The 21,768-nt window shown below is 52.0% G+C and overlaps 1 protein-coding gene across 2 annotated transcripts; it reads left to right on the top strand.

Moving 5' to 3' along the window:
* Positions 1 to 4,630: 4,630 nt before the first annotated feature.
* FAM110A (family with sequence similarity 110 member A) lies at positions 4,631 to 16,423 on the top strand. Of its 2 annotated transcripts, none has more exons than XM_028524110.2 (2): positions 4,631 to 4,868; positions 14,860 to 16,423. In XM_028524110.2, exon 2 carries the CDS (start codon positions 14,957 to 14,959, stop codon positions 15,839 to 15,841), a length of 885 nt encoding a protein of 294 aa, XP_028379911.1. In that variant the 5' UTR covers positions 4,631 to 4,868; positions 14,860 to 14,956; the 3' UTR covers positions 15,842 to 16,423. The 2 variants fall into 2 exon arrangements, with proteins under 2 accessions (XP_028379911.1, XP_028379910.1); XM_028524109.2 differs by lacking the exon at positions 4,631 to 4,868 and adding an exon at positions 11,102 to 11,351.
* The last annotated feature ends 5,345 nt before the right edge of the window (positions 16,424 to 21,768 follow it).

Below are 21,768 nucleotides of genomic sequence, written 5' to 3'. Positions count from 1 at the left end.
AGGTCCTCACTAAGTTCCTTGAGCATCCTTATAACCAGTGGTTTGAACTCTGCATCTGACAGATTGGTTATCTCCCTTTTGTTTAGCTATTTTTCTGGAGTTTTGACCTGTTCTTCCATTTGGGCCATGTTTCTTTGTCTCCTCATTTTGGCAGCCTCCCTGTGTTTGTTTCTATGTATTAGGTAGAGCTGCTTTGACTCTGTGCCTTGATAGTGTGGCCTAAGGTAGTAGGTGTCCTGTAGGGTCCAGTGGCTCAGCCTCTACTATCACCCAAGCTGGGTACTTGAAGTGTGCCCTTTGTGTGGGCTGAGTACACCCTCCTTTTGTAGTTGAGCCTTAGTTGCTGTTGGCAGATCAATGGGAGGGATTTACCCAGGCCAGTCAGCTGCAAGGATTGGCTGTGACTACTGACCACTAACCTGTATAAGAGGATCGGCTGTGCATGGTTAGGGTGGTGGTGCTCTGATGTGGTCTGTAGCTGTCCACTGGGTGAGCTGGCTCTGGGGTTTCCTGGGTGGTGTAGGCCAAGGTCAGCTCCCACCTGTGTTTTGCCTGGGGCCACCCTGCCTGAGCGATAAAACAATCTGAGATGGCTGCTACTTGTGCTGGGCTTGGAAATTTTCAGGTGAAGCTAGGCTGTGAATCTAGGCTGGCTGCTGCTAATGCCGGGTCTGCGGCTCACAGAGTCCAGCTGCTGCTTGTTTGAGGTGATTTAGGACTTTGTGAAGAAGGAGCCAAGACCAGCCATTCATATGGAAAAGCAACTTGGGTGGGCCTGTAAGGTGGGTGGGGCAGAGTCTTTGGGAATCTCCAAGGTGCGTCAAACAGTGTTAGCCAGGTCAATGTAGTGTCAGATATGGCACTAGCTTGCTGGCTCTGTGGATCTATGGGGGGCAGATTTAGAAAAGGGACAATGGCCGCTGCGCGCCTTGATGCCAGACACTTCAGTTTCTCCCAGTATGCTGCTGGTGCATTTCAAGCTGCTACTCTGGTGCTGGAGCTCAGAGGGAGTGAGTCTGAGTAGGTGAGTCCATGTGTGGGTTTTTTAAGAGGAACTGCTTGGGACTCTAGAAGTTTTTTCCAATGACTCAATCCCCACTGGTTTTTGCAGCCAGAAGTTGTGGGGATTTATCTTCCTGGCACTGGAACCGTAGTAGGCTGGGGGAGGGGGCAGTTGGGGGCTGGGGGTGGTGGTGCTGGGACTCCTTACTCCCAAGATATCCCTCCCAAATTTTTATCTACCACACATGGGTGAGAGACCAGTCCATTCCGCATCTACGCCCCTCCTACCAGTCTGGATAGATGTGGTGTCTTTAATTCCATAGTTGTCAGACTTCCATTCAACTAATTTTCTGACAGTTCTGGGTGATGGTTGTTCTATGTTTTGGTTGTAATTTTGATATGCCTGTGTGAAGGGGCGAGCCATGTCTGCCTGCACCACCATCTTTACCACAACAGGTAATACATTTATAAGGTACAGAATCAAAAAGGTATAAAAAGTATCTTCTAAAAAGCTTTTCTTCTTTCCCTGTTCCCTAGTCAGCCCAGTAGCCCCCACTGGGACTAGTTTCTGGTGGGTCCTTCCAGAAAAGCTCAGATGCAAGCCAATACGTATAGAGGGAACACCCTTTTACATCAAATGAAACAAAACAAAATACAGCCTTGGGGTGCACAGAAGATAGGGAACTGACATGTAAGGCTGATTTCATCTTGGTTTCGAGCTGAGTGCTGAAAGCACTGCCAAGGTCCGGGTGCTGGAGGAGGCGGGGAAACCGCTTCTGGCCCGTCTGCAGACGGGATGTTATTGTTGCTCGTGCGCTGGGTCAGCATAAGGTCGTAAGGATCCTCCAGCTCCCTCTGGTCTGGGCACACTAATGACAGCTCGTCCACCTTGTTTTTATGGGCTCTCCCTCCCCACCCCTCCATGGTCAGGGAATGAAAGGATTGGGATGCTTTCAATCTCTCTAATTCGGCACCAGGTACTTAAGTCAGCACCAGGTACTTAACAAATCCTTGAAGATAGAGGGCATCACCAATACGCTGTTGGCAGGTGAAGAGGCTGAGAGATCTGGAATCTGAATGTGCCCAGATGATCTCTCTTTGTGAGGCCTCACTTGGAGTCCCCGGGAGGTGCCTTCTGCCCTCTGTTTGCCTCACGCTCTGACTTTCTGAGAATGTCAGAAATGAGGCTCAGCATTTTTATGTTGTTTTATTTGTTTTAAGCCCCAGGGCATGCAGGCCAGAGGCAAGCTTTGGAGATGACAGGGCCGGCAGACCTTTACCGAGGCATCTCAAGTATTTGCCCATCCCTGATGGCAGGTGTGTCGGCCTTGGAGAGGAATCTGACCACCACACCATTGTCATCATTCCCGACCTTAAAGTGGGGAAGCTGAGGTCTGGGAGGCACCCTCGCAGTGTGTTCACATGGTCATATGCTTTTGTAAAATCTGCCAAATCGAGGCATTTTAACCTCACTCTGCTAAAACCAACATCTCCTTTCACTCTTACTTCCCCTTGTGGCAGATGACATCGGAGGAGTGTTTGCATTTTGGGGATCTGGCTAAGAGGACCTCGACATTTTGTTTGGGTTTAGTGGTTTCATCTATGTTGTTTCCCGTCACTTTTGGGAATAAATTGTTACCAACTGAGCTGGTATAGGAGCTGCTCCAAGGACTACCCCCACCCAGCACACTGAGCTGACTCAGGTAGGCCTGTGCCATGAAAGCCCAAGTCAGAGGGTTTGTCTCCATACATGTGAGTGGTCTTCCTTGTCTGTGGAAAGTATTATGGAGGTAATCCATAAAAGTGACGCTATTTTTGTGGGTTTTGGAATGTTTGTAGAACTTATCATTTGTTGTGGTTTCTTTTATCTAACCAAATGATCACTTTATTACCTAATTTTACATTTGTAATTTTGTAGCTCTTTTATTAAACAAGTCTCCCTAAATTGTATTTGTCTCAGAAAGTACAAAGCTGGGATCTGCCCCTGCTCGGTGTTCTCTGTCGTTTAGGATCCCGAGCCCCTCCTCGCCTTTCCTCGTGGCTCCTGCCAAATGGGTCTTGCACACGCACACGGGGATATAACAAAGCAGCTGAAAGGGCTCCTGCTGGATGCAGACAAACCTCTGTTTTTCTCGTGTATAAAACAGAAAGAATAGAGTCTGTCTCCTTAGATGGAAATAACACCAAATGAGAAAATGTATGTAAGGCCACAAAGCACAATCCTGAGGAGGAGGGTGAAGTGTGTGCCAGGTCTGACATTTAGCTCGTCCTCACATGTATAGCCAGATCCCTGTTTCCAACAGGATCTGTTCTGATTGGGTAGGTGCCTGTGCCATGATGCCCAATCATTGTTAGCTACTGGCATAGACCTATTCATTTGTTTTAAATGGACTTTATTGGGGTGACATTGGTTTGTAAAATTATATAGCTTTCAAATACAATTCTATATTACATCATCAGTATATCTTTCTTCTTTTTTTTTTTTTCTCAATCCCTCCACCCCTGCTCCAGCCCCTGCTCATCGGTATATTATTATTTCCCTCCCTTATCTACCCAAGGTTTGCACATGGTAAGTGCTCAGTCATTGGCAATCCAATCCAAGAACTTGAAAGACACTGGCTGGAATAAAAAACAGGCTGGTTCTAAATTGAGCAATGCCCTAGACTCAGTGACTCACAGCTATGAAATTTCCTCATCTCCAAGAGCCTTTGAGTTAACTTATTCTAATCCTCTTAAAAATGATTTTTCCTTAACATGCTTGGAAATGTTGGAAATTTGAAAAATCCATAAAAGCACAAGGAAAAAATTAGCTACTGTTATTATAAATGATTATGCATCTATACCTGTGATGCTATGATTATGTATTTAATACATATTTATGTTGTGCAGAGTGCTTTGAAACATCCTTTTTAAAAACTAACTTTCTTAGCATTTCCCCCACATTTTAAATATCTTTTAACTACATCATTTTTAATTACTGCATAATATTCCTCATCACTCAGTGGGGATAATTAAAGGTACCCATCTAAAAGGTTATGCCATGAGCATTGGCGAGAGTCATGCCATGTAAAGCTATCAGGCATGTAAAAACTCAATAAATGCAGCTTTTCCACAGAGTGGATTTGTATAACCAATCCCCTGTGGTTGAGCACTGAGGGTGATGTTATTTCCATTATTTTGCTATGATAAATAATGCTGGGCTATATTATTAATCTTTGCTCCTATCTTTGGTCATTTCCTCAGTAAATTTCAAGACTGCTGGGTTTGCACATATGTTAAAATGAACTCACTCATTTGTTGTGCTGTTAGGAGAACAGAGAAGGAAAGGAACTTGCCCGAGCTCAAACAGCAAGTTAGCTGCAAAGTCGGGACTAGGACCCAGCCCCTGGACCCTAAATAGTGCCTCATCCAACTGGAGGCCCACAATGAGCAACTTGGGATTCGTGATAAGGCAGCCAGCGTGAAGGGGCGGGTTGGGTTTCTGAGCCTTGGCGCTCACCCTCGGAACCAAAGTTAAACGGTCGCCTGGCAACTAGGGCGGCGCGGCGTTCGAACGGAAGCAAAGAACCAATCAGGATGTCCGGGGCAAACCATTTCCGTGATGGGGGGTAGTGGTGGGGGAAAGGCATGCTCACTTCCTTTTCCTCTGCGCACCGGGACTTGCCTTGCAGTGGGGACACTCTGGTCCTGCGGCTCAACCCTGGGTGCGGAGGACAGCTCCGAAGAGGTCCCTGTGGGTCCTCAGGAACAGTTGCCCCCCCACCCCCATTGGCGTTCGGCGTAGCCATTCCAGACCCGCGTTGGAGCTGTCAGCCTCACAACGGCCCGAACTTCAAGTCCCGGGACTCACCTAGGGTGGGCTCCAGGTGAGGGCGCAGGTGGTCTGGGGCGCGAGCTCGGGTATGGGGGGGCTCCATTCAACAAAAGCCTACGGCTTGTGTCTTCCCCGCGTCATAACTGTCGGGAGGCGGTGATACCCCATTTCACAGATGACAATGCTGAAGCACAGAGAGGCAAGTGTCATAACCCGGCGAGGTCTGGCACAGAATCCAGTTAAGGTCTTTCTGCCTCTAGCCGTCTCTAGCCTGGCTGCATCTAGATTTGCCTTGAGAGGGGCAACTGGTGGTCACTTTTCCAGCCTCTGAGCAGCAGGGACATGGCCCGTGGAGTTCTGGCAGATCCCTTCTGCCCCTTCCCACATCATCTCTGCGTGCCTCTTCTGGGCACCTGTCTTCTCCAGCACGCTAGGAGTTGGACTTGGTCCTTTTGCCCCCTGGGCTCTGAATTACAGTGCTGTTCCTCTCAGCAGGCCGCTCTAGGGGTATCGGGTGGAACTGACATTTCTGGGCTAGATGCCGGGTGGGCAACAGGTGCTCAGACCCTGGAGTCACTGTTGGGCTCTTGGGAATCGGGCCAGGATTGGGGGAAAGGATAGAGGCTGTCCCTCAACGGAAGCCACTAGTCACTAGAGCCTCCAGAGACTTTAGAGTTGGGAGTGGGGCCAGGACTCTTCCTGGTGAGCTAGCTTCTGACCTAGACTATGTTTTGCCTCTTGGCAAACCACCGCCTCCCCGCCCCTGCCTCCCGCCCTCAGGTTGCTATTGTTGGTTCCTTTTTGCAGTTGGAGAAATGGAGGTTCTAACAAGATAAGCCCCTTGCCTAAAGTTACACAGTCACACTCTGCACCGCTGGGGTTGGCTCCCAGTCGTTCTGCCTTCAGTCTTAGAATCGAGGCATCTGAGAGTCTTAAATTTCTCCAAGGGAAGTTATCTTCCCTCCTCCCAGCTCTCCTCCTGGCTCTGGGGAGAGGAGCTCTGGGAACTCAGAAGAAAACAAGTCTTTCATTCATGCTTTCAACAAATATTTATTGACTTCATGTGCCCTGCCCCCCGCCTTGTCCATTTTTTTTCAGTAGCATTTGCCCCATCTGATGTCCTGTATGTTTCACTTTGTAGTGAGTTTATTATCTTCCTCAGCTGGAATGTGATGAAAGGACGGGGTTAGGAGGGGGTGAGTGAGGTACTCACCTCCAGTGCACAGTTAAGGGGTGTCCAAAACCTCTGTGACCCAAGTAATTAAAGCTGACATTTCTGGACCATTTGTGGTGTGTTCTGCTGGCGGAAGATAACTCATATGGCCTCTGTGGAGCACAGTCACTCCATGTCTGTCACGATTACAAGTGCGCCCCCCAATCCAGCACTCCCACTTCCGGGCAAGGCAAGGTAGGTGCAGTTTTGCTGCACGGGGGTGTGTAACAGGGAGGGACTGGACACGGTTAAGTGGTGTCAGTAGGGGCTGATGGGCTCTATATGCACTGAGGTGGCGCAACATATGTTAGTCAACAACGTAAATTATTAAGCACATTAACAGCATTATAATTAATAATATATCAATAACATATTATTAAGAACAACATACAATATTGAATAAAAAGAACAAGGTGAAAACAGTACACACAGTGTTGCCCTTAATGTAAAAAAAAAGAAAGACTGTATGCCCATTATTGCTTGTATCTGCCTCAAATTTCCCAGGAAGGACACCACTGTCTGGTTATACTTGGGTGGCTGGGGACAGGAGTGGGAGGGAGTTTATTTTTACTACATTCCCTTTTAGAACTCTTGAATTGAGCCTTGTGCATATCTGACCTGGTTGAAAAGTTACATGTCTATATGTTAGATTATATATTTAATCAAAAGACCAGTAGCCTGTACGTGATCTGTCACTGGCTTGTGGTGTGACTTCGGGCAAGTTTCTTCACATCTCTGATCCAAGATAAGAAGCCATGATGGATGAGCTCAGGTCTGGGCAGAGGGCAATTCAGGACAGAATGTGGGCTTGGCTGTGGGTCTGCCGTGACCCCCACCTTCCCCAGCCTGTGTGCCAGGCCCTTCCCTAAGGCTTTTTGCAGTGGCATCTCTCACGTTGTCTCCACTGCAGAGCCCCTTTGTCCCCACTTTGCAACCTCAGGTGTGCGTGGAGGCACAGGGAATTTAGGTGGTGGAGGCGAGCCTTCAGTGGCCACATAGAAGGTCACCACCTTAGGGGACTGCCCCCACATCCTGCCCAAGGCCTGCTCACCTCTGCCTTCCTAAGGTTTGTGCAAGGCTGACGCCAGGCAGGCCAGGGCACGGGCATCTAGGGAGACTGCAGAAATAGCGCGAGGCCTGGTGTGGCCCTGGGGGATGCCCAGCTCTCTGGGGTGTTTCTGACCCTGACAGCTGGGCTGAAATTGAGCTGGAGCTCCGCTCCTATCCAGCCCCCTCCCTGCTGCTTGGAGCCTTCCTGATCCTCCTCTGGGGCAGGTGAGGGCCTCCCTGCCTCCACCCAAATTTGGGTTGGGCTTCTACAGAAGAAAAGGAGATAAGCAGGTGGAAAGAAGGGATAGAGGTGGGGTTACAGAATGTCACGGGAATTGTAAACATCAGAAATCTTACTTCCTGCCCCTTCAGCCAAGAATGAAAATCACTAACAGCTCCTGAGCGCTCACCGTGTGCTAAGTACTTTAAAAATATGAACTCATTTGACTTCCTCAATACTCCGGTGTAAGAGAGTTCCCACTGTTATTACTCCCACCTCACAAAGTGAAACAGCACAAGAGGGGCTTGGTGACTTGCACAGGTCACCTGGAGCTGCAATTCAAATCGGCGAAGCCTGGCTCCAGACTCGGCACTCTCTTTTCCTTCTTGTAAAATATTTTAAGATAAAGTCGACCATGTTAACCATTTTTAAGTACACAGTTCAGTGGCATTAAGCACCTTCACATCGTTGTGTGACTATCACCGCCGTCCGTCTCCAGAACTGTTTCATCTTCCCAAATGGAAATTGTGTGCTCGCTGAATACCAGCTCCTCCTTCTCCTCCCTTCTTGCCCCGGCAGCCACCATCCTACCGTGTGTCTTTATGAATTTGACTACTCTAAGTGCTCATATCATTGGAATCACATGATATTTGTCTCTTTGTGCCTGCTTATTGCACCTGGCATAATGTCTTCAAGGTTCATGTATGTTATAGCCTGTGTCAGGATTTCCTTCCTTTTTAAGGCCGAATAATGTTCCATTGCGTGTGTATATCACATTTTGTTTAATCCAGTAATAGTCCCTTGGTTGCTTCCACCTGGTGGCTGTTGTGCCAATGCTACCCTGAACACGGGCGTGCGTGTATCGGTTCCATTCCCCGCTTTCAGTTCTTTTGCGTGTGCCCTGAGAAGTGGAATGGTTGGATCCTTTGGTAATTCCACTTAAAAATTTTGCCTAGCTGCCACACCTTCCACAGTGGCTGCACCATTTATGTTCCCAACAGTGCACAAGGGTTCTCATTTCTCCACATCCTCACCAGTTATTTATTTTGTGGGGGGAGGGTTATTTGTTTTTTTGTTGTTGTTATTTTTGTTTTTGGATAATAGCCATCTGAATGAATGTGGCATGGTTTCTCATTGTGGTTTTGATTTACATTTTCCTAATGATTAGTGATGTCGAGCATCTTTTCATGGGCTTATTGTCTGTTTGTATACCTTCATTGGAAAACTGTCTATTCATGTGACTGCGGCCTTAGATTTACAACCTCTGACAGAACTGGGTTAACATTCTGAGCTGACGAAAGCCTCAAGCGGGAGCTGGGCACTGGAGCATCTGGTTGGTTTATTAGTTACCACAGCTCACACTTTGGTGGCATTTATCATGCACAGGCCTCATGCTGGGAGGGAGACACTGTTAAGAGTCCTGTTTTACATTTGAGGACACCGAGGCATGGGGAAGTTGCATAGCTGATCACCAGTGGAGCTGGGATTTGAACCCAGGCAGGCTGGTCCCAGAGTCCGTGCTACAGAGGTGGCTAGGGAGGTGGAGTGGAAACGGGCACTGCAGGCAGCAGACCCAGTGTGTGCAGAGGTTTGGATGTGGTGTGTGGAGAACAGAACACGGCTCAGCTAGAAGTGGCCAGACCCCACCTCGGAGGGGGGTTACTTGAGGCTGGAGGAGGACTGGGGCAGGTGGGGGAAGGCCTGGGGCAGGGGCAGGGGTTGGGAGGAGGCTTGGTGCTGAGTAGCCTTGGCCTTCGAGGTAGACTGGTTCCAGTCTTGCCAATTGGTCAGTGACAAGACCGTGTTTCCTCCGGTGTTTGGTCCATGGAGGAAGACAGCACAGAAGAGTGTGATGGAGCTCCAGCCCAGTGCAGGAAATGGGACACAGGTAAGTGACAGTTAAATGAGTGTCTAAACTAACCAGGCGCAGTGAATGCTTGGGAGGGAAAAGACCAGGTGAGAGAGTCTGTGGGAGCCTCAGAGCGGTCAGGAAGTTCTCTCTGAGGAGGGGACATTCCAATGGGACCTTGAAGAGATGAGGGAAGAGGTTCCAGGCAGGGAGTAGGTGGAACAAAGGCCCGGAGGCAGGAAAGACCGCGGTGAGTTCTGGAACAGCTGGGAGGGCCGTAGGACTGGAGCAGAAAGGGCTGGCTGTGAGGTGGGGAAGGAGGGCGAGGACTGGACCTGGGAGGGCTGAGGGCCGAGTGGGGAGTCTGGATTTTCTTCTGAGATGATGGGGGGCCACAGGGAGGTTTAAGCAGAGCAGTGATGAGATCTGATTTCTGTTGGGAAACATTTCTATTATTGCCCCTATTTGTTAGCTAAGGAAACTGAGACCCAGAACCATAGCCTAAGACAGCTTCTCTTCCTGGGTTCCCTTGATAAGTGGCCAAAGCCCAATACTGGAAACCTCTTGTCCCTCTTCTCCCCCAAGACCCACAGCTGGGTTTGAATCCTGGCTCTGCCATTTACCAGCTTTGTGATTTCTGGCAAGTGGCCCCACCTCTCTGTCTGTGCCTCGGTTTTCTCAACTGTAAAATAGTCATACTAGCAGTACCTATTCCACAGGCGGGCGTGACGCTTAAATGAATTAACATGTACAAGGAGCTTAGAAGAGTGGCAGGTACAGAGAAAGCACTTAAAAAATTCTTACCTACTTTGTTATGAAAATCATTATTGTTGATTTGCTTTTACTACTATCTGTGCCTAACTGAACCCTCCCCCACCCCATTGCTGCCTCAGTGGAGGGCCAGGCAGGGACTTAGCAGGCCACTGTGGGGGACAGTGGTCTTGTTGCCTCTCTCAGCCCTCTAAAGCCAGGCCCCAGGGTCTGGGGCTGGGTGGGGGTTGGGGGCTCAGGGCTGACTCACTCCCAGGGGTAGAAAACTGTTCCCTGTGTCACTTCCTGTCCCCTCACGCCCTGCACCGCAGTTCTGTCAGGGTGCTCTCCAGGCACAGACCTGGAACTGTCCCCTCTTCAGCCTCCCTGGGTCTGAGGCTGGGGACCCTTTTCTCTTTGGGCCCCAGGATCCTGGTGGAAAGTGGCCTAATCAAATGTGCCACCTAAAGTGCCATACCAGGGCTTAGGCTGGCAGGGGAGACAGTCACCTCCCTCCTTCCTTCTAGCAGGGCTACTGTCTCTCTTCTTGGAAAGTGGGATTAAATAGTTCTTCCTTGAAAAGGGGAAGGGGGTGTGGTTATCCAGAGATTTAAATAAGTACAATACCTGGCACCCAAATATTGTGGTTATTGTTATTCCTATTATTGCTGTTGTTTAATGTTTACAGCTTGCTCAGAGCTTCTGTAGGCATGCTCAGGCCCTAAGAACTCATGCTGACCTGGCCTGGAAGGTGGGACTCTCCACTCAGTTGTTACAGTGGAGGGCCTGAGGGGTCCAGCAGCCTGCTCAGGGACACAGCTAGAAACAGGTGGCATCAGGGTTTGGTCTGGAGGAAAAGTGCCCAGGTTGGACGCCTCAGGGTGACTTTGGGCAACTGAGTCAGCCTGTCCCAGCCACTGTATTCCATTAGTCAAGGGGGATAATGCTAGAGCTCACCTCGTAGGAGATGTGGGGAAGATTAAAATGGGTTCATTGCTACCAGGAAAAGCACTTTCTCATGCCTGACACACAATGAGCATAACCTGGCCGGCATTGTGGCTTTGGGGAGGAGCGCTCAGTGTTTCTATCTCCACGGTGGGAACGCTGGCCGGAGTGGGCCACGGGAACTCCATAGGCCAGGCCTGAATTTGAGGCCAGGCCTGAGCTTTGGGCCAGTGCCGCTGTGGAGTGGGCGTGCCCGGCTCGCGGAAGAACTTCCTGCAGTGCGCACTGGGCGGCTGGGACCAGGTCCTGGCGCCGAGCCCACTGCCGAGCGCGTCTGGGCTCGGGTTCTGGCCGCTGCCGGGCTTCCGTTCACTCTTTTCGGGTAACACCTGGGTCGGCGGGTTCACCTGCCTACTGCCGGTCACCGGAAGTTGCGCAAACGCGTGTTACCTGAACCCCAGGTGGGCTGGGCCGGTGGAGCCCAGCGTAGCGGCGCGGGCGCAGCCAGGTATGTGCGGATCTGGGCTGGAGGAGGAGGGTCGGGGCAGGGGGCGATCCAGCAGCCCTCGGGAAGTCGGGACTGGGCAGGGGTTCACCTTCCGTCCTAAATGGAGACCACAGAAACCGTACCGTCAGCCCCCTCATTTAAGAGCCCGGCCAACCCGGGCTCAGAGAGGGGCAACCAGCGCGGCCAGAGTCAGCGCGCAGCACCGCTCGGTTATTCTCCGTCGCTGGGAGTTCCCAAGATTGCCCTGACGTAGGGAAGGGTAGAAGCCAGACCGGAATCCTAGCTGCTCCTACTCCCTCTCTCCTGAGGCTGCCTTCAGGGAAGCCAGTTGGGGATGTATGCCAGCAAGAAGGGGCTGGGCTGGCGCGTTTGGGTTCATTTGTGCGTAGCATTTGGAGTCCGTGAAATCCGTGGGTGATGAGAGGAGACTCAGGGAGGATGAGTCCCACCCGGGGACTGGGACCCCTGGCTTCAACTAGCAGGAGCCACCGCACTTCCGTTTGCCCACCTGTGAAATGGGGCTTGTTTAGATCAGCTGGCGGATTAGCCTCTAACCTGTGCCCCCTCGTCCGTGGCCCTTCCGGAGCCGGCTTAGAGACCCCTGTGAAGAGGGAGGGGGGGATGGTCTGTGGAGTTGGGTCAAAGTCCTAAGAAAAACAAGGAGTCCTGTTCGTGGAGAGCCACCTTTTTTGGACAGATGCTGAAGAATGTCCTTTACCTGTTTTCTCTCTCCATCCTCACAGTGACCTGGAGGCTCAGGGAGGTCTATTTTTAACTGCATTTGGCAGATAAGGAAATGGAGTCTGTAAGGTGCGGCTGCTTGCCCAAAGCTCACAACGGGTGGGTGGCCAAACCCCAGGCAGGCGAGCCAGTGGCTCCAAGGAACATGGTTCTTTGCATCTGTTCCTGGGAGACCCTGGGGCCAGCAGGTCTGGCCAGAGCGGGTAGGGGCCCCAGCGGTGATGTGCGAAGCATCTGCCCTTACCTATCTGACCTCCTCCTTCCCTGTTTCCCCGATAGTGGGGTAGTGCTGGGGAATCCACCGTTGCGGACGGGTTGGACTGGTTTGGGAAGTGGCCACCTGGAGGTGGGGCAGAATCTAGCTACTTCCACCCTGCTCAGCAAGGCTGCCTTTCCTATCAGACCCTTCCCTCTTGAGGTCTACTGGAGTCTGCCTTGAGTGGGGCAGCCTTCCTTTTCCACTCACTCCATCCCTTCTCCTTGGGAGCAGCTCTGGCTCTGGGCCAACAGGCCCCAAGGTTCTTTTCTCAACTTTCCATGGTGGCAAAGGCCTCAAACTGGGGCTAGGGGCCAGATGGAAGGGCAGGTGGCAGCAGGCGCATTTGCAAACCTGCTTTGTTTGTTCTGCACATGCAATGTTTTAAAAACAATAATGATAATAATAGTTATTATTATTATTAATGAATATGCTAACATGTAAGAATCTAGAGTTTCCCCGCACTTCTGAATTTCCAGCTTCCTAGAATACCCTTCACTTGCCACCTTGGACCCATCACCTGCAGCAGACTGGGTGCGCCCCTCTTCGTTTATACCTGGTCTGCCCAGTCACGTTTGGCTCCCACAGGCATTTCATGTCGATAAGACTGTTTACAATACCTATTAGGTCAAGATCAATATCTTGAAACAGACGCAGTGAACAGAGCAGGTGCCCCCATGCCCTCATGGACTTGATATTTTGGAGGCATGGGAATGACAGAGTAAAACTACCGTAACCATACAAGAAAAAGGAATTCTGCTTCATGTGAATTGGGTCTCATTTATCTGCCCTGGGACCTAGGTGGGTCACTTCTCTGAGTCTCAGTTTCTTCATCTATAAAATGAGGTGACAAGGACCCATCTCACTGGCTTGTTGGAGGATGAAAGGCGAGAATGGTGTCGAGCATTTGGCACATAGTAGAAACCCCTGCCTCCCCAGCTCAATCTAGACTCTCTCTGCTGGAGCTCTGGCTGTCTACGTGGGGCTGGCCGACACAGCTTTCTGCTAAGGACGGCAGTGCTCCACTCTGTGCTGTCCATTGTCGTGACCACTAGACACAGTGGGTGAGCCCTTGAGATGTGGCTAGTGTGATTCGGGAACTGAATTGTAAGTCTTTATTTAATTTGAATTTGCCCTAGCTGGTATTGCTCGGAGGACTGAGCATTGGCCTGGGAACTGAGGGGTCACCAGACCTACCCCTGGTCTTGGTCACATGCCTGTGTTGCAGGCCGGGTCCCCTGTTGCGGGTGTGTGGGAGGCAGCCGATTGATGTGTCTTTCACATATCAGTGTTTCGCTCCCTGTCTTTGTCTCTCCCTTCCCCTCTCTCTAAAAACAAATAAATAAAAATTTAAAAAGATAAGTGTAAAGCTATGGTTGTGGCTAGTGGCTATTGAATAGACAACATAGCCCTAGATGGCTTGAACTACAAGTCCTCTTGGCTGTCACACAGACAGAGTCCCCCCACCCCCATTAGTGGATGAGAAAGTTCAGGACTTGGTCTACAGGTTTTCTTCTGGCCCATCTCCAGGGAGGCTTCGGGGTCACTTTGTGGCCCCAGCCCTTCTTTGGAAGAAGGGCAGGGATGGCCTGATGACCGGCACACCAAGTTGTAATGCCTGGGTGATTATGTGGACACTCGTGCCTGCAGGTGTGGGCACTCCTGCCTGTGGGTGCCCATGCTGTGGCTGCTGGCAGATGGAGGGCTGTGTGATCTTCGGCATTTCCAGCCCCTCTTGGAGCAACATAGCTTGGGGCTGACGTTTCCCTGTGGTGGGCGTTCATGGATCACCCTAGGGCTGGCACTGGAGTCCTATACTGGAAGCGGATGATGTCTGCACTCCACTGGGATGGGGGTGGCATTTTCTCCACTCCTCCCCCACCAGCTCTCCTACTGTGCCTGGGGCCTGGCATGTCTAGGCGGGTGAATGGCACAGGGCAGCTTCCTGCCTAGGTGGGTGAGGGTTGCGGGAGTTACCAGGCTCCCTGTGGGCAGTCCAGATTGAGTTGGAGCCCTCTCTCTTGGTCATCTAATCCCAAAACTCTTGTGCCAGCGCCTCCTTGCTTGGAGGCAAGGAGTAGAGCCACCAACTTGCTGAATTAGCTTAATCAAGTTGGTTACCTCCCTTGGCTTCCGTTTCCCCATCTGCAAAATGGAGTTAAGAGCACCCGCTGAGGTTGAGCTGGCTGGTTCCCAGCACACGGCTTAGAGCCCACTTTGCTTCTTTTAAAGTGTGCCTTGTTCTGTCTTTTCTGCTTAGACTGCTCCTGTCTTTTTCTTTGGCACCTTTTCTCCCTCAGCCTCAGCTGGGCCGCCTGGCCCTCGGAGGGGGGCGGGGGTGTGGGTGGAGCCACAAAAACCCCCAGCTGCGGATTTCTGCCTTCTTATTGGTCCCTGTGAACCAGGGGCGTGGCCTTCACTTTAAATGGGAAGCGTCTGTAGTCTCTTCCAGTCTTTGCGGAGCCTTTGTCTGAACGTGCTCAGCCTTTCTTTTTCTTTCCTCTCCTGCAGTCGTTGCCGGCGTCCAGCTGCCAACTTTCTGCCTGGATCGCTGTCTCCTAATTTCTTCGGTCTCCTCATACAGACGGCCTTGGAATATGTAGCAGCCATGCCTGTGGACAAGCTGTCTGCCGGAGCCCGCGACACCACTGCTCTACCTTTCCGTCTGCGGACCAAGGTCCCCGGCTACCTGCTTCGGAGGCCAGTGGATGGTGGAGCCCGGAAACCTAGTGCTGTGGAGCGCCTGGAGGCTGACAAGGCCAAGTACGTCAAGAGCCTGCATGTGGCCAATACCCGCCAGGAACCTGTGCAGCCCCTGCTGTCCAAGCAGCCGCTTTTCAGCCCAGGGACTCGCCGCACTGTGCTCACTTCTAGCCGCCGAGCCTTGCCTGGCCCCGGCCGCCGGCCCCAACTGGACCTGGACATCCTTAGCAACCTCATTGACTTGTGTGATAGCCCCGTGTCCCCTGCCGAGGCTAGCCTTACTCCTGGACGGGCAGAGGGAGCCCGCCAGGACCCTCCAGCTACGCCCCCGCGCCCACCGCCCAGTACTACTGCAGTCCGCCGAGTAGACGTCCGTCCCCTGCCGACCTCACCTGCCCAGCCCTGCCCATCACCAGGCACTGCTGCTTCCAGTCCAGCTCGGCCCCCAGGTTTGCAACGCTCCAAGTCAGACCTGAGTGAGTGCTTCTCACGGGCAGCAGCTGACCTGGAGCGATTTTTTAACTTCTGCGGCCTGGATCCAGAGGAGGCACGGGGGTTGGGTGTGGCCCACCTGGCGAGGGCCAGCTCAGACATAGTGTCTCTGGCTGGGCCCAGTGCTGGGCCAGGCAGCTCCGAGGGGGGCTGCTCCCACCGCAGCTCTGCCACTGTTGAGGAGCGGGCTGTGGAGCGCGTCCCCTACGGCGTGTCGGTGGTTGAGCGCAATGCCCGGGTGATCAAGTGGCTGTACGGGTTGCGTCAAGCGCGGGAGACTCCAGCGGTGGAGGGATAGGCCTCCACTGGACTCGGCATTCGGCACAGGACAGATCTTAGGCAAGTGGCCCCTTGCCCTCTCCTGCCCCCTTTCCCTGGCTTGGGATAGACCAGAGACTGCTGCGTCTTGTGAACTTGGTCTAGAGGCAAAGGCTCGGAGGCTGGGCCAGCATCCATCGAGCAAGGACTGACCCTGGAGAGAGCTGCTTCTTGACCTGGGACCACCCCTCATTCCTCACATGTAGGGGTTTTGACACGACTGTATCTCTGCTTGGTTCCTCTCCTGGGTTTGGGGCACTTGGCCCTCCTCGCTGAGAGTGAGGACTGAGCATCTCCACCGGGCCTGTGTACCCAGTGGCTCTGTTTCGTTCTTCCTTCCTTGGCCTCTATCCTTTGCTGACTTCCTCTTCCTTACTCCGTGGGCCCCGGTTCCCTGGGAACTCACCCTGGGGTGGGGGCAGGGAAGAGTGGTCTAGCCACTGTTCCTTCCAGGCCTGGGCTGCCTGGTCGAGATGGGTGGACTACAGGAGGAACCGGTAGGAGTCCGCACTGCCCTGGCTCCCCTTCCTTTGGTTAATAAACACAAATGTTTGTTTTTCAAGGGCTGGGTCATTAGATTCTTCTGTGTTCACAAGGGGCAGGGGTGGGAGAAGTCTTGGGGTAGGGCCTTCCAAACCTGGTAATTGTTTTCCCCAGGATCTGGTGGGCTGTGAGGTCAGCGGTTGGCCTGGCTCGAGGGATCCTCAGGGAGGCTGGTGCACTTCCTTCGTAAAAGAAGAAATGGTCCGGGCACTGAGCGAGTTGGGTTAGAGCTGGGACTGGGACTGGGACTGGGGCTGGGACTGGGGCCTGTTCCCTGGACCAGGAAGGGGAACTACAGGGGAAAGGCTGACATGGTCATGGACCCTCCCGGCTATGAGTGTTCGGGCTTTCCCCGCCCCCTGCCCTTTCAAGGGGACAGGACGCTCAGAGAGGGCAAACCCTAAACTTGAGGTTCCACAGGCCATAGAATTGGGGGTTGGAAGTGGGAGTTCTTGGAGGAAGAGGGATTTGGGGTGGACAGAATGAAATGAGTGGACTTGCCTCCACCTCTGGGTGACCCTGGTCACACAGTCTCCCTTTCTGGGCTTCAGCGCGAGAGGCTGACAGCACAGTCTGCTTGGAGTTGGGGGGAGGGGGAGAGACTGGCTGGCAGTAGGCTCTCAGCTCCTTGCTCTCTCCCCCAGGTTAGTTACCTGTCAGGAGACCTCACCTTGGCTGGTGGAGCAGCCAGTGCTAGGGTCGAGGACACAAAGGACGAAAGCCTGGGTGGCCTCTGCCCTCCCTTGGGTGGGAGAGGGGAGGGGCCGCGTGGTGCTTCCTTTCGCTCTGGCTGCCTTGGCTGCAGCACTCAGAAACAGGAAGCTCTAATGGGGGCCCTGTGACAGGTTTGATGTAGGTTTTATTTTAAGCGTAAAGAGGAGATTTCCGTTGGGCTGTTGACAAACATCCAGGTCAGCCCAGCTGTCTGACTATCTGTCTGTCTGTCTCTGAGAGTCTACAGCCAGGTCCCGGGGGATCGGGCTAGGCCTGGTAGTTCAGGGAAACATGGGGAAATTGGGCTGTCGAAGAGGAGTCTGTCCGAGCCCTTGAGAATGGAGCCCACCCCTCATGATACAGAGGAAGAGACTGAGGCACAGGGAGGGCGGTGACCTGCCCACAGGTACTCAGCAGGTTTGATAACGTAGCAGCTGGGCCTCCCGGTTCCCACGTCAAAGGAGTGATAAGGGCAGGTGGATAGTCTGGGCAGGCTCTGCGGAGGTGCTATCTTTTGACATGTCAAAGCCCCGCCCCTCTGGGCAGCCTGGCCAGAATTTTGTGCTAAGTGTTGCCCCTCACTGTGACCTGCCAGCCCCCAGACACACGAGAAGGTGGGTTGCATCTGACACATGAAGAAATTGTGCCGGGGGCCCCTTGTACATGGAGGAGGCTTAAGGGCTGGACTCGGACCCTTTTACACTTATCCTGCCATCGAATTCTCAAGGTGACCTTTTGAGGGTCACCTTAGAAGGTCATCTCTTGTCTTAGAGCAGAAGGGGTAGTAGCTTGTGGGCTGCGTGTGGACACCCCACAGTCAGTGGCACTCTGGCTCCCTGATTCTTTACACGTGCCTCCCTCTTCGCCATCCTGGCAGCTTTTCTTCCTGGCTGCTTTACTGAGCACCTACTGGGTCCCCAGCAGTGGGTAAGACAGACCCGGGCCCTGCCATAGTCTTGGAGTGGGGAGGGGACAGGCAGCTAAGCAGTAAGCACATAGTCGTATAATATGGAGCAGGTATGGTTAGGAACTTCTGCCTGAAGACCAGTTCTGTTCCCATGAGCTGGGCCCCGGGGTAGCTGAGAAGGGCATTGGGAGGGTCTTTTGGAAAGAGCAGAGAGGGATCCTTAAAAGTGGGGAAGGTGCCAGTCTGAGCCTTGGCTTCTCCAACAGAGGATTCCTGGCTCTGGAGGACTTGCCCTCTGCCAGGAGTTTGGAGCCTATCACCTTCCCACGTGGGGATCTGTGGAGGGAGCAGCTGGGGCTCCTCCCGCTCCCCCCTACCAGCCCGCCAGCCTCCACAGCTTCACCTGCCTCTGCCTTGGGGATCTATGGAAACAGCTTTTCTATTGTTCCCCCTGCAGTTGGAGTGTGAAGGGCAATGAGCGGCAGCCGCTGCCTTTCAGCCCCTCTGAGGGTCTGCAGCTGCTGCCCAGTCCCCGGGGGCTTCCTGGCCCCCAAAGCAGCTCCCCCAGGCCAGACTGGCCCCAGCTGCCTAGCCCCTAATTAGGCAGAGATGAGATCTGCCCCCTGATCTATTTCCCACCAGCTAATTATATACACGTGGGCTTGGGAGACCGACAACCTGGCTGTTCACTTCTGTCATGAAAGTGTGATGGGCCCCTGGGAAAGGCACCTGACCCCACTTGCCAGACTTCAGTTTTCCCTCTTGGCAGAGGATGGGGTGTAGCTAGAGGGCCCTGGTGCTGTCCCTGGTACAATAACAGGCTTTTGGTTCTGCTGCTGAGGCATTCAAAGGGACCAAGGGCAGGAGACCCCCACCCTGAATGATATGCAGAGGGAGCATGGAGGGACTGAAGAATTAGGCTATAGGTCCCCGCCTCTAGGATCCCAGGGTAAAGTGGGGGCATGGGTCAGGTCGTGGTGACAGTTGTCCTGCCAGCTTGACATGCACCTGGGAGGGCTTGGAGTAGTGTGGGTCCGTCCAGGCCCAAGGCAGAACACCCCATTCAGGTTTTTAAACATTTAATATTATTTTTCAGATAATATAGTCATATATTTCCTTTAACACTTTGTCAAGAAAAATGTCAAAGAAAATTTGGAAGAATTATACAGTGAACACATATGCCTACCTACTAAATGAACAAGTCTTAATATTTTGCTAGATTTGCCTTGTAAGGCGTCTGTTCATCGATCCATCTATCCATCAATTAAGACAGCGTATCTTTGTGAAGGAGCAAACATTCGTACACTTCCCCTTAAAGGCACTTTAACATGGGTATCGTTAGCTGTAGTTCAGTAGTATTTGTTTACAGTTCTTTTACGTTTTAGGGGGAAGGTAAAGTTTACAAACAGTAAGATGTGCAGATCTTAATGCTTCCTGAGTTCAGACAAGCGCATTCTATACCTCAAACCCCAATCACAGGACGGGACCGACACTGTCAATGTGGAAGGTTCCCTCGTGTTCCTTCTGTGCCTTCCCGTCCCCATCTCATGCGTATGCATCTATACAAATTAAATACCGACGCAAAACATTCTCTGGCCCTCTCCTGCTCACTCCCAGCCCAGCTCCCCCAAGCAATGGCATTCAACTCTTTTAACAATCTCTTCTGGTACTTTTCTCCATATTTCTAAGTAACATGTTTTTCCTGCTTTTTTAAAAAAATTAATTTTAGGCAAATATTTACCTGTTTTCTGGTCTGATGTCACTGGCCTCTGCAGCCTGACCGCCTGGGTTTGGATCCCCAGCCCTTCCCCTGACTGACCCTGTGACCTTGGGCCAGTGATTTACCCTTCTTGTGCCTCAGTTTCCTCACATGTGACATGAGAGTACTACGTACGGATACTTCTGTTGCTGGATAGTTGTGAGGATTCAACGTGTAAAGTACCTAGAACAATGCACTTTATCCAGTGAGTGATCAAAACTGTTTCTTTTTATTGTTTTTATTATCAAGGAAGATTTAACTGTGCTCACCCTCCTCTGCTTTCGATCTACGTTTATCACAATTTCCCATTACAGGAATTTTAAGTGTTATTTATATTATAACTGTATAAGAATTGTTTCCTGCCAAGCCAAATCACAAGTCGTGGTTACATTTCCTTTCTTGTGAAGCTCTTTGTTTCTTTCCTGGAGTTACTGTCTACCTGCTTTGCTTTTCATTGCCTTAGTTTTTTCTTAACCCTCCCTTCATTCTCAGACATCCTCAGTTTCCCCAGTTACACATAGAAGATAATTTATTGATTCTAATTGCTTTCCTGTAACCCTTTAGTGCTTTGTAACAACCTCCACTTTTTAATAAAAGCAGAGGAACCAGTTTTTAAAAATAGAATCTTGAGCACAAGGATAATTAGTGAGGTGAGCATTTGGGAGTACCCCCGAACGTCCCTGCCCGCGTGCGTCTTGGAGAGGGGTGGACACTGAAGCGGGGCCCTGCTGCCAGGCAGAGCCACTTACCCAGGGGAACCCCTCAGCATTGCCTGCCATCCTACACCTGTTCTTTGCCCTTTGCTTCATTTGTGCATTCAACAAGAGTCTGCTGGGTCCCTCAGTGTGCTGTGCACGGTGCTGGCCAGTGCCAGGGACAGAGAGCTGGAGCCGTGTCAGCCCGCTCACGTCCAGGTTGGCATTTACATGGACATGTGAGCAGCTGGGAGTCACTGGAACAGAGATGTGCGTGGGGTTGGGTGGTGGCTGGTGTGTGTGTGTGTGACCTGGAAGAGGCGTGGGTGTGTGTGTGGGAGCTGACCGATTTTCAATGGAAGGCCATCAGTGTACATTTCTATGCATATGTGCATGGGTGTGGTCCGCACAGTGCATACTCAAAGGTATGTGTATCAGTTAGTCTTTCCTGCTCAACAAACCACCCGAAACCCAGGGGCCCAAGACACGATTGATTATTCCAAGAATCGGCAATCTGGGCTCAGCTGGGCAGTCCTGGTCTTACCTAGGCTCACGCGTGTTGCTGCAGTCAGTGGGGGGCTGGGCAGCCTCGGAGACTCTCCCTTGCATGCCTGGCAGTTGGCAGGCTGTTTGCTGGGGTGCCTCAGTTCGCCTCTCTGTGGCCAGCTTGGGGTCATTCACATGGTAATTTCAGAGTTCCACATCCAGCAGGAAAGGATAAGCTCTGATGCCTCTGGTTATGGTTACAAATGTCCCAGACAACGTGACCTGGCCAAGTCAGCTTCAGGGGATGGAGAAACAGTTTCTGTCTCTTAGTCACGTTGCAAAGGGCAGGAGTACAGGCATGGGGGGTGGGGGATTTGTGGCAGCCAGTTTCCAGCTGACAGCAGCCCATGTGGGCCAGTAACAGTGTTGGGGAAAACTCCCAGCTTGTGCATCAGAAAAACCTGGGCTTCCTGGTGCTCCCACTCACTCATTGTCTGACTGTGGTCAAGCTGCCTCACCACTCTGAGCTTGGTAAACTGGGCAAAATGGAATGGAGTGAGATCTTTCTAAAGGGCCAGTTGTCATTAATGCAACAGAGTTATTAGGGCCTCCCGTGAGGCCCTGCACCCTGAGGGTATGGCAGTGAATGAAAAGAGCCAAAACATCTGCCCCCGGGAGGTTCTGTCTAGGTTTCAGACAGACATTAGTTGATCACCCCAATAATTTTGTGGTTGCTAAGATTAGGTCCTGGAGGAAGGAAAGGCTGCTGACCTGGCCGGGGAGGCCTGAGATATTTGAGCTGA

Source organism: Phyllostomus discolor, chromosome 9 (assembly GCF_004126475.2).
Source record: "Phyllostomus discolor isolate MPI-MPIP mPhyDis1 chromosome 9, mPhyDis1.pri.v3, whole genome shotgun sequence".
NCBI lineage: Eukaryota > Metazoa > Chordata > Mammalia > Chiroptera > Phyllostomidae > Phyllostomus > Phyllostomus discolor.
The sequence above is the reverse complement of the archived record's forward strand: the minus strand, read 5'-3'. Positions and strand labels throughout refer to the sequence as shown.